Source organism: Corvus brachyrhynchos, unplaced genomic scaffold (assembly GCF_000691975.1).
Source record: "Corvus brachyrhynchos isolate BGI_N302 unplaced genomic scaffold, ASM69197v1 scaffold450, whole genome shotgun sequence".
NCBI classification, from domain to species: Eukaryota; Metazoa; Chordata; class Aves; order Passeriformes; family Corvidae; genus Corvus; species Corvus brachyrhynchos.
The window spans coordinates 456,274-472,931 of record NW_008235749.1 but is presented as its reverse complement, the minus strand read 5'-3'; the positions used below and the strand labels follow the sequence as shown (position 1 = coordinate 472,931).

Genomic DNA, 16,658 nt, shown 5'->3' with positions numbered 1-16,658 from the left:
TATAACCATATAGAGGTGTACAGGATAAGAGTGAGAACAGGTAGTCCATAAGGATTCCATTTCAAGGATGACTGATCTGGGTAGTTTGAAAGCTCTTGCTTTAGATTTGATTCCTGATGGAGAAAACTGCCCACGTTCTATGGATGAATGCCTCTGACTTTTGACTCTGAACTGATTCCCTCCTTCTGGCTGCCAGAACTTTAGATTTTGCAGTTGCTCTCCAATTTGTCATATTTCTTAGCACTTTTCTTATTTCATAATACTGTGTTTTGGTTTTTTGTGGTTGTTTTTTTTTTTTTTCTAATAGGAAGCTGAGTACTTTTACTGGCTTGAGTAATTTGATTTTTGCAGGGGTGGTAGTGTTACTATTAGTTTCTTAAGATATCAGAGCATTCTCCTTCCTTTGCCTGCCCCAGACTGTTGTGTTCTTGAATTTTTCATTTCATTTTGTGCCTGGGTGTTTTGGTATATCCTCTTCACCTCTTCTGGGCTGCCTTCCTCTTCAGAGTTGGTCCATATTTCTTGTGTCTCTGTAGGATACTGTCATTTTACACAAGATGCTAATGGTTTCGTTTTTAATCAGCAGTTATATTTGAGTTCACATGGATACACTGGAAGCACTTCATGTCATAGTTTGTCTTAAAAGGCAACTGAGATTGAGACTATGCTTTTATGGGAAGTCTTATCTTAGCTCCTGTTCTTGACTAGGAAGAGAAGGGATTCAGGCAGCAAGCCCCAGAAATGGTTAGCCAGACATATGGTAGCACACCTAAATGTTGAACCCTTTTGGACATACTGTTTTGCTGATGCATAGTGGAGTCCTTCAGGGAGGACTACAGGCCTTTTACAGTTTGAGGGGATCCTGACTTTTGGTGATTGTCACAGTACTGTCTGCAGAGAATAACACGAGTTGAAGGCTATGGTATTGAAAGTGTGCTGAGTGCAGATGGGATGGTAAGTGCTGCTGAGCTTCAGGGTTAGGTGTGGTCCTCTGCTGCAGTGCCCAGTGTGTCACCAGTCTTGAAAACTCCTGAGGAGTTGGTGCGGACTGTGTCACTGCTTTTTCCTGCTCCTTTTCACCTGTAATCATACAGGAGCCTTTAAGCAGCTTAACAATTCTCTAAAATCTCCAGAAAAATCATAATCTGAAAGAAGAGCTCCGTATTCCATTTTTAAGAAAGCTTTTCCTTTAAGGCTTTCTGGGGACCCAGAGGATGTGAACAATCTGGTTTTTCATGTCCTTTTCTTCCCGTCTTCATGACTGAAGGTACCAAGGGAATGGCATTTTTTAAGTTAGAAATTCTGGTGTTTGTTCCCCATGACATAACATTGTTTGTCACTAAGAATCATATTCAGAAGTGATCTTGAGGTGAATATTAGTGGGTTTGCTGCTAGCTGTGGTGCAGGAAAGTTCTTACAATTAAGATTGACAAAAGAGTTTAAAAACCTTTTTACCCCCTCCATGAATACTTAGAATAGAATTATCGTCTCAGAACCTGAGGGGCAGGGGTTTGGGAGTCCTTAGAGGAGAGGCTGATCAGAACACTAGTACTTTGGCATAGTGTTCAGTTGCAGCTGAGCCTGTCAGGATTACTTTGGGGTTAGATTCAGAACAACTCTTGCTGTGTTATGCACCTGATGGCATTGCGGTTGTATGTGTACTGTGTCAGGGAAGAACTTGTCTCAAGGTGATTTAAAGATGTGTTTATCTAGGGATGGATGACAAATAATGTCAGCTTTATGAATTTAAACTTAAATGTGTTTAGTTGTGTAGGATTTAGTTAGATACTTAAGGCTACAGTGTTCCCTTTAACAGGACATGGACATGCTTTGGATGGAATTGCTGGTTCTTTTTATGTAAAATATTACTTTCCTGATGATAAAGTTGCTGAGCTAACCTAGATTCAACTGATTCACCTAGCGTGATGTAATATAATATGTTTATAATAATAGATTTGTCTAAGATGTGTTTCCAGGGTAGTGTCTGTTGAAGCAAAGAAGGTTTCTGCAGATGGCTTTAACAGGGCTTTCCACCACAGAGCACTGGCAATGTGCAGCAAATGTTCCTTTACCTTTCCTACTGCTCCCCTTTTTTCTATTTACATTAGGAAAGAATTTGGTTGTCTTAATTTTACCTGCTTGCATGTCAGGGAGGCTCAAACTCTTGCTGAATATAATGGAATCCTTTTGTGTCCTCCTTGGTTATATTCCTGACATCTGTTTCCTAAGACATCTTCACTTGCTCCTAAAGCTGTTTTGCAGCAGCTTTGTTCTTTGGTGTGCTTCATCAGCACTGGTCATTGAAGGAATACATTGATCAACAGTAGGGCAATTTTTTCCTTTTGGGCTTTGCTTTTTTATTGCGTACTGTGATCTTACCATGTGGATTGTTACCACTATGCCTTCACTGAGGCAGGCTCTACAGAGGGGAGGGAGAAGTTTCTCAGAGTGCAGGCAGACAAGTCAAATTAAAAATTAATTGGAAAAGAAGGTAAGATTGTTATTTTGTTCTTACTGGAAGAAAAAGGCATAAAAAAAAAGAGGAATCTCCTATGCAAGACAATGATTCTGATAAATAGCTTAAATATGTTTTTGTAGTGAAGTATTTCAGCACTTCACAAAAAAGCAGAAGTATCAACACCAGGAAAGGTGGTGCTTTGCTCAGAGGCAGATGGAGGTGGTTCCTTTTGACTTGCTGTTGAAATGGTTGCTTTAAACTTTAGGAGCTAGCTCAGAAAACAGTCAGATTTACTGGAGGCTGACCATAGTATTTTGCCATGCGTGACTGCATTTTTTCTTTCCCCTCAAGTCTAATTAGTTACGAATTCTCTCTTGAAGGAAGATCTACTTTTGTAGGTAGCACATATCAAGCAGTTTCTGAAATGTTTCTGTAGTGTATTAAAACTCCTTCGAATGCCTGTTGGTTTTGATGTTAGTGATGTAGATTTTAAATGGGATGTAATTGCTTGTCTCGTTCTCTGAAGATCTTCAAAGTCATAGTAATTCCAATGAGTTGATGTAAGCACCTTGCCGACTTTAAATTCCTTTCAAGAAGCCTGATACAACAGCTGTTTGGAGTCCTTTGCATTCTAATTATTGAAAACTTGCATTCAGAAAGCATGTGTCAATTCAGGTTTCCTTGTTAATGTTTCTGAACATGCTTCTGAATTCTTTGGCCCCATTTTCCAAGTATTTGTGCTCAGAGAATAGGGCCAGAGTTGGTTATATTTATTTACATATAATATAAATATTATATTTATTTATATAATAATATATTTATATTATTATTGAAATAGCTTTTTCTTTAGCAGTTATTTCATATTAAGCTAAACTTAAATCTTACTGGTGTTTATTGTCTTATGAAAATGAATATCGCTTAAATTTCATATGCCTTAAGTACACTTAGTTTTTCCTAAAATATGTTGCTCTTGTGATATATTTAAAGAATAAAAAGGCTTATTTCCGCAAAGGAGATTGGTAAATACGATTTTATTCAAGTTCTCTTGGTCTTTAAACGTTCCTGCTTTGCTTAAGAAGTGTAGAATTGGTATTAATTAATTGGTGTCAGGTATAGGCAGGTGCCAGTCTCTTTTTGCAACGGAATGTGTGTTTAACACTGCTGATGTTCTGATGGCTTCTGTGCTGTCATCACCTGATAAAGGAGTAGGTGTTCAAATGCTTACTTCAGAGCACAGAAATCTCAGCTAAGTAACTTGAAAATGCTAATATTGACCAAGATCCTTTTAGAGGCTGCTTCAGCTGCTCATGTATGCATGGAATCCTTTTCCTTTCTAGTGTTAATTGTAGAGAATTTGTAATGAACACAAAGAAAACGAAGCCAAATTTAACATAATGGTAAATGTTTTTGTTTTTTCTTTTTGTTTGTTTTTTATTGGGTTTTTTTGTGTATTTGTTTATGGTTTCTCTCTGAAGGTTTTTCCAGTCAAATCTGATTGTGACTCTTTCTTCTTGGCAGAGAAATTTCTCGATGTCTGTAAACAGTGCTGCTGTCCTGCGGTTGACGGGACGCGGAGGAGGAACGGTGGTAGGGGCTCCTCGAGGTCGAAGTTCCTCTAGAGGTCGAGGTGAGCTGCCAGTGGGATGTGCTCCAATGTATCCAGGTGATCCAGGTTAAAGCTGCTCAGAGATATTAAGTGGAGCTTGGCTAGAGCCGTGTGTTCTCATGCCCAACTTCTTTTTGCTTAAAGCTTTGAAACCTTTCCAACAAGGTGGTGCTGTAGAATGAATATTGTGTTTAGTGATGATTCTGCACACCTTAGTGCAGAACTGGTATCTCTGTTATATGCCTTTGCCAGCTTGGTGGGTGGGAAAGCAAAAGGGAGAGGTGGTTTTGAGGTGGAATATGAAATTATTTGGTTCAGAATTTTTAGAAATAACTTTAGTAAAAGCATAAAACCAATTTATAAGGAGAGGGTGGAAAAATCTGCGAATGTATTTAAACCATCAAGGTTGTAGTAGATTGTGTTCAGTGTTCTGAAAAGCCATCTTCATTTGTTAACATCCTGAATGTAAACGAGAGAAGGTTAATGGAAAGATGTAATTGAATTTGGGAGACATTTGAGTCTTTCCAGTTTTAGAGCATCACTGTAGTTGATGTCTCATCCAGGATCGCCTCAAACATTTGCAAATGAATTGATAAAATGTGCTGAAGCTATATTGCTAAATTAAAACCAAGCTGTTAAACCCAGAATTTATCTTAGCAATTCCCTTTCAATGTATGTACTTCTGTGAACTCTTTTTTGGGGGCTTTATATATAAATATGATGTGTTGCATTTAAAATAGTGAGAAGCTAGTAACTTGGAAATACTGAGTAACTAATATTGTAATCTCTGTCTTTGAGGGTGCTTAGGTGAGGTTTCTCTTAGAGCCCTTTTTAATTTAATTTTACATGTCCTTAACGGGTGATATTTTCAGTAAAATCTTCAGAAAGCACTTAATATATAATTAGGTGCTTGACCAGAATTTTGCTTTGACTTAATGTGTTCTCTCATTTCTGTTCTTGTTCCTTAATCCTTCTTTCTTTTTAGCTTACATCTCTCAGATATTTGTAGATTGTTGTCTATCTTCTTGTGGTTGCTTCCCAGCTAAGATGCAGATTTAAGCTTTTTATGAGACTTTCACTAGAATTTCCTGTTGCTTTGCCATTGTATTTGCACAAATGCTCAGGGTTTCATTTAAGAAACAAGCGTTTGCATATATGTGTGTACTCATCTGGGAGTTGCTTTTTTGTTTTATTTTAATGTGTGTATTTCTACCACCTATGTTTCACTTTTGCTAGGAATACATGTATTGGTTATTTTTTTTTTAGATGCATCAAGACGTAATTCTGCAAAATTAAATTATTGCTGCTTAAAATTTGGTGATTTGAGATCATACACCCACTAGTGTGCTCCCTAGTTTCAATATCAAGATACTTTGATAATTTCTAATTTGGCAAACCCTTTATTTTGCTTCCTTTTGTCAAATTTCTCTTTGTTTTCTTGCAGCACCATTAACAATGTCATCCTTATGCAGTGAGCAGTGGGTTGTTTTTTAATTGCCTCCACTAGTTTCAGTGAGGTTGTAAGGCTAAATGTGGCAGAATATGGCTTCTAATCCAGTAATTGTATTACTGAGTATACTTTTATGCATGACTGTTTTGTTTGGCAGTAAAGTTTGATTCCTTACTTTTTAGTGGACAGAACTTAAAATGTATGCAGTATTAAGACCGGGAAACCAGGAATACGTGCAGCAGCTTTCAGACATAGTTCATTTTTAAGATTTGTTAAGAAATACTAGCAAGAACTTTGTTGCAAAATTAATCTTTTTCACTTTCTTTTTTGTTTTATCCTAATTTGATCTTTTAATGTGTTGGAATTGTTACATGGTTTGCTTGTTAGGCACCTCTGACATTCTTCTGCTAAGCTGTAGAGGACACATTTCTGCAGTAAATTTCTTCAGCTTTCTGAGCTTTCCTTCTTTCGTTGATCCTGGTTGCTGCTTGTTTTCTCCACTCTTCCCCTCTTCTTCCCATGAGCAATTAGTGTTGGGCTCTAGGCATGAAACTTCCCAAAGTTTCTGTATCTCAGCAAAGAAATTAAGGCTTTTCCCAGGACAAAATGGTACCATTTTCATAACACGTGATGCTGTTGTAGCCAAGGACGTTTTTTCCCATAGTTATTTTTGAAAATTCAATATAGGACTGTTGACATGATGTTTTGATTTATAAAAATGTTGCTTGTAAGTAGCAGGCTTTAAATGCAGTTTTGTTTTTTCAAGTTACAATGAAAAGGACTTGAAATTTCTTTGGAGTTTGTTCACTAAATGGGCTGCCTCACTTAATAGTTGGAAAACATTTTTATTGCACTGCAGAATTGCCTGGGTTCAAAAGGTTTTCTGGTGTTTTCTATGAACTTTACACAGTTGTATGCAACAAAGCTGCTGCCGAGCCAGTGTGGGCTTCAGCTTTACCAAAATGAGATTGCTGTCTTGAAGGGACTCACACCACAGCAACTTCAGAGAGGAATTTGCATGTGTGATTAGGTTTGTTAATGAAGTTCCCTCACTGAGGCACAAATCACGGAATTGTGTTCCAGCATTTGAGAACATGACAAGCAATCTGTGGTGGATTGTCAAGGGGAAGAAATGCTGGTAAAAGGAGTGTTATGGCTAGAACTCTAAATGGGATTCACTTACCAGTATTTAAAAGTGCAAGTTAGCACTCAGTAAATATTTTCTGGGTAGTCACCCCAACTTTTACTGACAATGCTTATGTTGCGATGATGAGAGCATGCTTACTATGTGGAAGTTGCTTTGATTTTTGGTTTGGTTTGTTTTTTAAAAAAGAAGTTGTAGTCTCTAAAGAAACCAAGTACTTGCACGTGACTCTTTTCTAATTGACTTGTTTTCCTGGGAGCTCCCTGTGGTGTGCAGTTAAGCCCTGTGCTTTGTGCTGGCAGGACTGGAATGTCAACATTCATGGATAAGAGCCTCAGATGAGGAGAGATTTAAATAGTCCCTGGAATGGGCTGTAAGCTTACAGTTTGTTTTGTAGCTGTTCTCCCTTTGGTTAAGACTGTTATGAAGGGTCCTTTGCTTCCCATTAGAGCTCTTTCCCCACCCACCCTCTGCCCTTTGTAGTCTGTTTTTGCCGCTGTTGGAAAGTGTGTCAATGGCGTGAAAGTGTAATGTTCTCATATCTAAACAGCAATAGTTGAACTACAGTTAATCTGTTTTTCCCAAACAGTATTATGGCTGTGATTGTAGATCCTAAACTCCAGTTATGCTGTAATTTCAAGAATTTGCTTCTTGTATTCTGTAGGGTTTGGTTTGGGTTTTTTTGGTAATGACAATTAGAATGACAGTTTGTGCTGCGTCTTACCCTCCTGCTTGTGTCTTACATTTTTACTTAAATTCAAACTCGTCTGTTTTTCAGGTTAGAGACTTGGCTGTTATGATTGCAGTGTCCAGTGGATTGATGTCCTCATCCTGAGGTTTTTGAGAAATTACTGAGATAAAAATGACACAGTTGCTCCACTCAGTTCTTAAATGGAAAGGTTTATTGGCATTTATTGACTTTGCATTCAGTACTTCGTGCAACATATGCACTTAGTCTGCTGCTTGTGTGTCAGGCTTTTTTTTTTTTTTTTTCAGAAGGGGCATTCTGTTTAAAATAAGCCAAGGAGTGCAGAAGCAGAATGTCAAATGGTGTGCTTACATGTGTAGTTTTATCTTCTCTGCAGGCATTTCTCATGCATTTTGTGACCAGCATTAGCTGTGTCCTAGTGTGCACTTCCAGGTCAGACCCATCCATGTAGTACTTGCTGAATGACTGACTTTGCACACCACTGTTTCCCTTGACTGGCTGCTTCTCTTCTGTAGCTTGGTAGGATCTGTTTGATGCTTCCTGCACCATAGTCTGCTTGGTGTCTGCTGGGGCTGCACATGTGCTTCTGCTGGGCACTGTTGGATGGGTCTGTGTTGTTCCCACACATGGATGGGGTGGCAACACAGCCAAGGCAGAGGTGGCTTCAGCAGTCCTGTCCAGTACTATGTGGTATCACTACAGCTGGCGGTTGAGTACTGTGACCCCACAGGTAGCCTTAAACTGAATGTCTAAGATCAATTGTTTGGACATTTTTCAAAGTTATCTTTTAATTCAGACCATTTTGGTGGCTGAACACAACTGAAATACTGATGAACTGTGATATGGGAGTGGTGAGTGGGGGGAGGTTTCTCAGGCTGTGATTTCACATACTTTTAAGTGGCTGTAAGTCATGCTGCTGGTAAAACAGCATTCTTGCTCTCATACAGGACACTTGCTTTATTTGCTGGTGAAATGTCCCATATTGGCAGCGTTCTGGCGCTGGTGGCATGTGTCTGCTCCCAGCAGGCAGCGTGTGCTCACCCTCGCTCACCCTGCAAGGGGAGCACTGCAGTGCTGCTGCCGCTCACTGTACAAGCCTGCTTTGTTTCTGTTGGGAAAGCGTATGCAGCTTTCCACCTCTGCTACCTCAGAGACAGGAGATGACTCAGTGCCTCTGTTCTGTTTTGACTCTGTGAACTGCTTCGGCTTTATTATCTCTTGTGAGAAGAAGGAAGAGAGCTTTCCTGTAGTGAAGAAATTAGGCAAAGATTGCTATTGCATGAGCTGCTGAAACTTTTCTCGCTTTTATTTGTGAAGAATAACAACTTTGAGTCCTTTTCCAGGATTTTAGGGGACCCATAATGCTTTAACTGGATAAACATCATGCTGGTTTTGATGTTGTATCATGTCTTCCTGTTTCTTGCCTTAGCAATTTGTTTTACACTCGTGACTGTGGTCAACCTTGTAGTATCAGACTTGCCTTGCATAGTGAAGGTATCTGTGTTTCTAATAACTCTCATAGGTCTGATGCTAATTTCTTCTCTGTTACCTAGAGTGCTCCATCAGCTCTTCTGCCTCTCCCTGAGTTTATGTAAGAACAGCTATACTGAATATGGCAAGGGTTTGCTCAACTCCATAGTGTCCATAGTCTAGCAACAGCCAAAAGGAGGCATCTTGGCAAGAGAATAAGGACTGAGGAAAACACAAAGGTGAAGAGGCTCAGCTGCCAGATATTTGCAGCTCAGTGTATTTCCTGAACCAGATGTGGCCTCTGTTAATGAGTTTTGTTTGTCTTCTTTGAGTTTGTCCAGTCTTCATCTGAACTTAAGCATCCTCAAAACTTTGTGGTAAGGAAGGCTGCATCTTTATGATTGTGGGAGATCTGCCACTGATCAGCTTTGCTGGTGATAGAACAAGATAGTTTTGTCCAAAGAGGATGTTAAAATTGTTCCTTATACACCCTGCAACCAGTTCTGCCTGATACAAAAGCAGTTGTGTATTTGAAGACTCTGACTGGCTTATCTGTGGATCACTTTCCTTTTTCTCTGCCTGAAAAGCAGCTTTCTGCCCTTTTCCCCTGCTGCTCGTTCTAAGAGATTTAGTATAGAATAGTAGAGAAACTCTTGCAACTATCATGATTATTTCAAAGTTTTCTAGTCATAAGGCACTGAAACATGGTATGATTCCTTGATGCATTCAGGTGTCCTTAGATTTTAAATGTAGAGGCTTTTTATTACTACTTTCTTCAGAAGACTACAAGGACTTCAGTCCATTCTGAAGGTGTTCATTTCCTGTTTAACTTGGTCATTCTGTCTTACTGCTCCAGATCTCTGGTCTGGTTTGCACCTTGTGCTTTGAGGTGGTTTTTTCTTTGAAGCCAGAAAGAGAGAAATATGAAAAGATTGATGTTTGAGACACTTACACAGCCAAGAATTTGTCTTAGCAGGTGCTTTTTAGGTTCTAGAACTTGACTATAGAGACTGCATGTATATGCAGGCAAGGCATTATCCTGACAACTAGCTGATAGATGTTCCACTTGTTCATCTTCTTCCCATGAGATCATTGAAATGGTAAATTAGATGATTAAAAACCTGCCATTTCTTCTGCTGGAGAGCTGTGGGAAGAAATGTTTATCTTTTGTAGATTGGGAAACTTCACCCCAGCCATTAATCTAACCAGTGCTGGAAGTTGTTTTGAAGGGCTGGGGATGTGTGTGGGTGTTGTTTTTCTGTTGTGTGTGGCTTGGTTTTTTTTACCCAAACTCCCCACACCTTTTCAAGCCCTGAAGACATGCTTCGAGATGCTTTGCTTGAGGATATGTCTGTAACTTTCTAGCTTGAGGCTTGGTACTTGGTAGCTGTCTATAAAGAATCATTTACTGAAGAGGTCAGTAGGATAATTTTTAAGCTATAGCTCTAATGTGGTTCTTCATTCTGACCTGCCTATAGCCATCCTGTGATCCTTCTTTTCTTCCCACTGATCCTGGGGTAGATTTTTGCTGACAGTCACTAGAACTTAATAGCGGTGAAGCATCCTTCTCCTTTATGACCCTTGACAGCAGTAATGAAGAGTACATCTGCAGTGCCATTATACTGGAGTTTGCTGTTAAAAGTAATCTGATTTTTGTGTGTGAAGCACACATATGCAATGTGGATGTTGTGTGAACAACGCATACTTATTTGGTAATTTCTCTTGGGTAAGTATCTGTGTTTTTCTGCATCATATTTATTTTGGAATTGTTTGCCTGTTCTGTCTGGTCTTGCACTTCTTGATAAGAATTTTTGCATAAGACTCTTTCTTCAGTCTTTGTTTCTTTTTCATTTTTGTCCCAGATAATTTCACTGGGGCTTAAGACTGCAAGATTAGTTCACAGGGACACCAAGAAAGGGAAAACCTACCTGATTCTTTCAACTTCTTTTATTATTTATACAAACACTTGTGTTTTTTGTCTTTTCAGGCAGAGGCCGAGGAGAAAGCGGTTTCTACCAAAGAAGTTTTGATGAAGTGGAGGGTGGATTTGGGCGAGGAGGGGGCAGGGAAATGCACAGATCACAGAGTTGGGAGGAAAGGTAACAGAACTCTAGCCCTTAAAGTTTTTTACACACATCTGTTCAGCTTCCATTTGTGCCTTTTGACTTCATAAAAACACTTTAGGAAAGGTAATTAGTTATATCTGTGAGTGAAGTGTCTGAATTTCTAAGATGGAGTCAAACACACAGAAATGTTTCTTGAGGCTTAGGAGCAAGTAAAAGAACATTTTTTGCAAAGAATTTTTCTGATGAGTTCCTGGGAAGAAGGAACTACTTTAAGAGAACATAAATTATGACAGTTGCAATGGAAGTGCTGGTGCTAAGGATTTGCTTCAATTTTAGTTTTGACATTGTTCACAGTACTTAGGGGCACATTTGAAAACATTCCCAGTTCCCAAGGGCCGTGTGTGTATTGGTGTTCCTGAAAATTTCAGTTGTCACTTGGACCTCTGAAGGTACTGTCCATCAAGCTCCAATTTTAAAAAAGCTCCCCACCAAGTAAAGAAAACCAACAAAACCTATACCTAAAGTGAGTTTTTGGAGTAGTTCCAAAACCTTATTTGAAACTTCTATTCTGCCTTTCTAGGGGAGACAGACGCTTTGAAAAACCAGGGCGAAAAGATCCAGGTATGGTTTTGTTACTGTGTGGGCAGAAAATGGGAGGGAGGCGCAGGGTGTGTTTGGGGGGGTGGACCTATACATATATCAACCTTTCTTATTGCTCCAAGTATATTGTTGGTACAAGAGTCATGATACTGTGCCAGGTTGCTAAATGTGTTCTCAAAGTGTTGTTTCTCTTACTTTGTGTTGTTCTTGCTATTGGACATTTAAGTGTGGTAGATAAGAAAAATGTGGAGTAAGTAGGTTCTGTTTATTTAATTAAGATGTGATGTCTACAGCTGAAGTAAGTTCCTGTACCTCTGTGAAAGAAGCCTGTGCTGATGAACAGGTGTGCTGTGGCAATATGCCTTTTCTGAGTGCAGCTTTAAACATTCCAGGCATGGGCTGTTTTGGTACCCAGGACTTCTTGACCATTTGAACTGCTAATTTTTTTGAATGCTTGCTAGTGTGAGAGAGATCCCAGCAGTGTTCTGAGGTTCCCATGCTGATGGATTTACTGTTGATCAAATTAGTTTAGTCATCATCTGAACCTCCTGTTCAGTGTGGTTATCTGCTCTCCTGTCTCTTGTTCCTCCCCTATTCTGTTCCTGAAATACATCACACTGGCCACATTCTGGCAGAATACTGCATCCTTAATTGTGGCCCAGTGCATCTTAACATCCAGCTGAACTTGAGTTGGAGTGAGTTTGTCATCTTGGAGATGAAACGTAGACATCCTAAGGGTGGTGGGAACATCAGGGCAGCTCTGGCTATCTGGTAACTGCAGTGACTTTTGCTGTTCGGGCTCGTGCGTTGCTTGTTCTCTGGTATGCCCGTTCTCTTTCTCTGTGGCATGTTTCCATGTGCATGGAGCACAGCTGTGCCTACTGAGAGGTTTTTGTACTAGGAAGAGCTTACTGACTGTGTCTTCTCTGTTTAGGACCCAGGGGATCTTTGGCTTTGCTAGAGGAGTCTTGGCTACATACCCACCTTGGTAACATACTGAGAAAGCCTAGGTCAGAAGAGATAGTTGCTAGTTGAATTTAAAGACAAACCCAAAGAGATCCAATTGCAATTAGAAGTTGACAGGAATGTATTTTAATCCCTGCTTAGCTGTTGGTATTTTTTTAGTAAGGGTAGTATAAATTGCCATATTAATAATTTTCCAGATTACCGTGGTGACACATGCCAAGGAGTTTGCTTTCAAAGCCCTTCCAGTCCTCTCTCCATGTAGGAATTGATGTTCACAGCTTCTAAAGAGTGCTTTTATTTTTCTGCTTGTTAAGTTGAATGTCAACACAAAACTAAGATGTGTGTGGTTTTCCTCATTTTTCCTCATTTCCTTTAAAAAGAGGATACTTCTAGAAGATTTTTTGATACTGGTCAGAAATTGACTGGTTTTAAACGTCAGTAGTGAAACTTCGAACTTTCTGTGTATCTTTATATTCAGAGATCTTCTAGGAAAAAATGAAAATAGGAGAAAGTAAGTACTACTGAGATTTCAGGACCGCATTTTTTACAAAAGAAAAGTGGATGTAAAAGTAATATTTACTACAGTTGATTTAGTTTTATTTATTTAGCTCCTTCTTGTTGTTGTGATTAGAAATACAATTCCCGTTCCAGGCTATAGAATGTACCATGTTTCTGATAAAGATGGATAAAAATACTGCATATTGGTATGGGATCAGATGTATTTCTCAGTTGAAATTGAGGAGAATTTACAGTGTGCAAAATGTGCTTACTGAAGTTGACTTCTGCCAGAGGTTGACTTCTACAGCTAGTGTAGAGCATTTTGTGTTTGTAGCAACTGCTAGTGATCAGGGCTATGGAGTGCATCTTCCAAGAACTGTTCCCTGGGGAAGATGGTGTCCTAGTGCAATTTGTTGGAAGCTCATTGTGAGAGATGATTGTGCTCATTCTCCAATTATGAAGCTTTTTGAGTACCTAATTGCTCTTCTTTAGTCTCGTATTTCTTGGCTAGTCAGTATGAGAAGCAAAAGACCTTCAATCTTTCTGAAGTTATATTGTAAAAATACTGTTTTAACAATAGTAATTTATGTTTGTGTAATTTATTGCTGTGTTAGAGGTTAATGTTGCGGTAAGTGCGAAGACCATTTCTCACCTGTTTACTTCCAAAGAGATAAGGTGGAGAGCACAGAAATATTGACAGAAGTGTTGGTCTGTTCTGACTTAAGCCTTGATTAATTACAAGTAGTTACTATTATGCAATGGCTTTCCAATGACAAAATATTTTGAGTGTGAGAGTGATACAGATGTGCCGAAAGAAGTCCCAGGTTAATAGCAAGTACTAGTATCCACACAAAGCTATGGAAGCAGAAAGGTCAGGAAAGGAATTGATAGGCAGGTTATAATTCGGGTTAACATGCTTTAGTGGATGCCTGTGCTGGTTTTTGTTACCTTGGTTAAACTCCTTTGTTTAGGATTTTATTCTATAATGTTACCGTGCTTCAGTTTTTCATTGCTCTTTCACAGGGCCTTGAATTCAGATTACATCATTTACTGAGTTGCCAACTTTTTCATGTTCTTTGTTCTGGATGATCACATTAGAGAAAATTATTAAGAGATCAAATATTGAAACACTTCTGGGTATTTGTAATGGAGGACAGTGCAAGAACCCTCAATTAAAAATCAAGAGATTTAAAAAGTAATACAAATTTAACAAATACTTCTCAAATATGATCAATATGCTGTTCTTAAAAATTAATGATTGCTTTTTCAGTGCACACAACAGTTTGCAAGGTCACATTCAACTGATTCTCAGCATAAACAGTATCTGTTCCTGGTTTCAGCATGTGGCTTGAAGATGCACGAAGTATTTGCGAGTTTCTGTTGCAGATTGTCACAGTTCTTACAGACTTCACTTCGAACCCAAATTGTTTCTGGAAGGCTGAGGCTGTTAGCAAAGAAAATGAGCAGGTTGCTTTCTTGAGCACGTCTGTCTCTGCACAAAAGCTGCTTAATTTTCTGTGCAGTCTCCTGACTAATACCAGCTTAGTAGCTGAAGGGATTTGATTAGTTACCAGCAGTTACAAACTGGTAGTAAATAATCATGTAGCTTAAGCAAACCTGTTGGTAAGTCAGTTGTGGAACCTGGTTGAGTTCTGTTTAATGTGTGGGTTTTGGTTAGGTTCAGAAGACTTGAATATAAAAGGTGTGTTCAAGTGGCTGTAAAAAGGAGGTTGAATTTCTTTGAATTGTACTTTCCCCTCACTCTGCCTGGCTCGTTCTCCTGCCCTGTCTTGCTGGCAGGAGGTGCATCCACAGTAGGTTCATCATCAGTTTGCTCTTGTGCTAAAGCATGGAGTGCTGTGTTGGTGCCTCAGAGCCCATCAGCAATTTTCCTAGGCTTCTGCTCCAATTTGGGCCATGGGATGTTCCGGTACTTTCAGACATCCATGATTCACCAGTTCTCTGGAACTGCAAAAGCAATATTAATGTTTTTTCTGCTCTTGTTCTGAAGTAACTATACAGTTCTTTGTCTAATTTGCTTCTGCAGTATTACTCAGCTTTGCATTCCAAAATGTAATATTTGAGGATTGCATTCAGCATATACTAACAACATACTTTTTTTTAATACCTGCTGTTGTACTGCCTTTTAAACCAAATCTATAAAGAGAAAATTATTTTAAAACCAGTACAACTTTAAAATATCAAGTCACTTAGAAATCAAACAAAACAGCCCACCTTTGATTAGATGTTAATTGAAATTAGAAACAGCTTTGTATACCTTTGATTCTAAATCCTGAGATTATAGTCCCATGTGATATATGGGAAAAACAATGCCTCACCCAGAATACTGTCAAACAGAATACTCAATACCTCACACAGAATGCTGCCCTATTCCAGACTTGACACAGGAGTCTGTTCTACTGCTCTTGTGCTGGTTTTTAATTTGTAGGACTCTTATCAGAGAATGGGGAAAAAATGCAAGAAATAATTTAAAAATTTTGGTGTTGACACAAGGGTGGAAAAGGGCTCTTTAAACTGTGTATGAGTCAGCAACTAAAAAAGCTGTCATGAAAAGGGATGAAGGCAGTATAACTTGATAGTGTGCTGCTCTCTAAGCTCCACAATAGTCATGAAGGCTTGTCCATGAATTAAGTTTGAAAAAGATTTTGGGAGTGTCTGTGATAAATCTGTCTGAGGTGTGCAATGGGGGAAGGCAACACTTGAACTGTTTTGGAATGAGAGCTCAGTTGCAACAAAAATGTGGCCCTTCTGCCTCATTCCCTGACTCTGTGTGGAATGCTTCTGTGGGGTGGCTCCCCATTTCCCCAGACCCTAAACCAGAGTAGCTTTTTGCTGACCCCATTTGGGTTACGAACACACTTCAGTGAACAATTTTGTGACTTGAGAAGAATTCAGTTAAACCATCTCACCAGATAGCTTGAGACCATTTTTCCTGTTGCTGACCACTTGGGTGAAGTTAAGAGGAAGCATATTTGGTAGTGTGTGATGCTGTTGTCAATGGAAGTTGCTATTTATGCCATCTGGGTTTCTGGGAAAAGCCTTTTACCTTTGAAAGATAACTTTATTTAAATTCTACTTGAGTGTTCAGGTATGAACACCTAATAGGCACTGTTTTTGTCGAGAGCTTAGAAATAGTTATGCATCATTGTATTTTTCCTCTAGCGTCTTAAATTATTTAGGATCTTCAAAATGGCATCTTAATTGCAGTAGGTTTATGAGGCACTTAAATACAGAAGTCTTGTGTATAGTTGGTTTTAATTTTTTATTTCAAAATTGATTAAAGTGTCTCGAAATATCTTTTGTGCTGTGTGTACAGGCAAAGATTGATGTTAGAAAGCATAAAGAAATCAATGAATGTAGTTCTACTTCTCATATATATAGTGCATCCTTCTGGGTCAGATGTACTTGAGACAAGCAGCGCAAAGGTGAAAATGTGTGGAATGTATGAGCCTTAAAAAAAAAAAAAAGGGTGTTCATTCATTAAAAAGTCTTTTTTTTTCCCCCCCACTGCTAAATAGTTTATTTAGTGTTTTCAAATAAGAAGAAATTTCCATTGCAGTATTTGTCATATACATCCAGATTTTTTGATAGACCTGTCTGGAAGTGAGATGTTCTCTTATTTGCAGAAGGAAAAACTGCACTTAGTATTTACAATTTTACTTAATAAGCA

The 16,658-nt window shown here is 38.9% G+C and overlaps 1 protein-coding gene across 18 annotated transcripts in view; it reads left to right on the top strand.

Moving 5' to 3' along the window:
* The window catches only part of GIGYF2 (GRB10 interacting GYF protein 2), a 75,365-nt gene that overhangs the window by 17,634 nt on the left and 41,073 nt on the right, over positions 1 to 16,658 (top strand). For 12 of the 18 annotated variants that reach the window (XM_017726184.1, XM_017726175.1, XM_017726152.1 and 9 more), the window contains 3 exons: positions 3,977 to 4,121; positions 10,825 to 10,936; positions 11,484 to 11,524. In XM_017726184.1, the coding sequence (XP_017581673.1) occupies positions 3,977 to 4,121; positions 10,825 to 10,936; positions 11,484 to 11,524 (298 nt within the window). The remainder of the gene's footprint in view (positions 1 to 3,976; positions 4,122 to 10,824; positions 10,937 to 11,483; positions 11,525 to 16,658) is intronic. The other 6 variants (XM_017726191.1, XM_017726189.1, XM_017726221.1 and 3 more) reach the window with 2 other exon arrangements.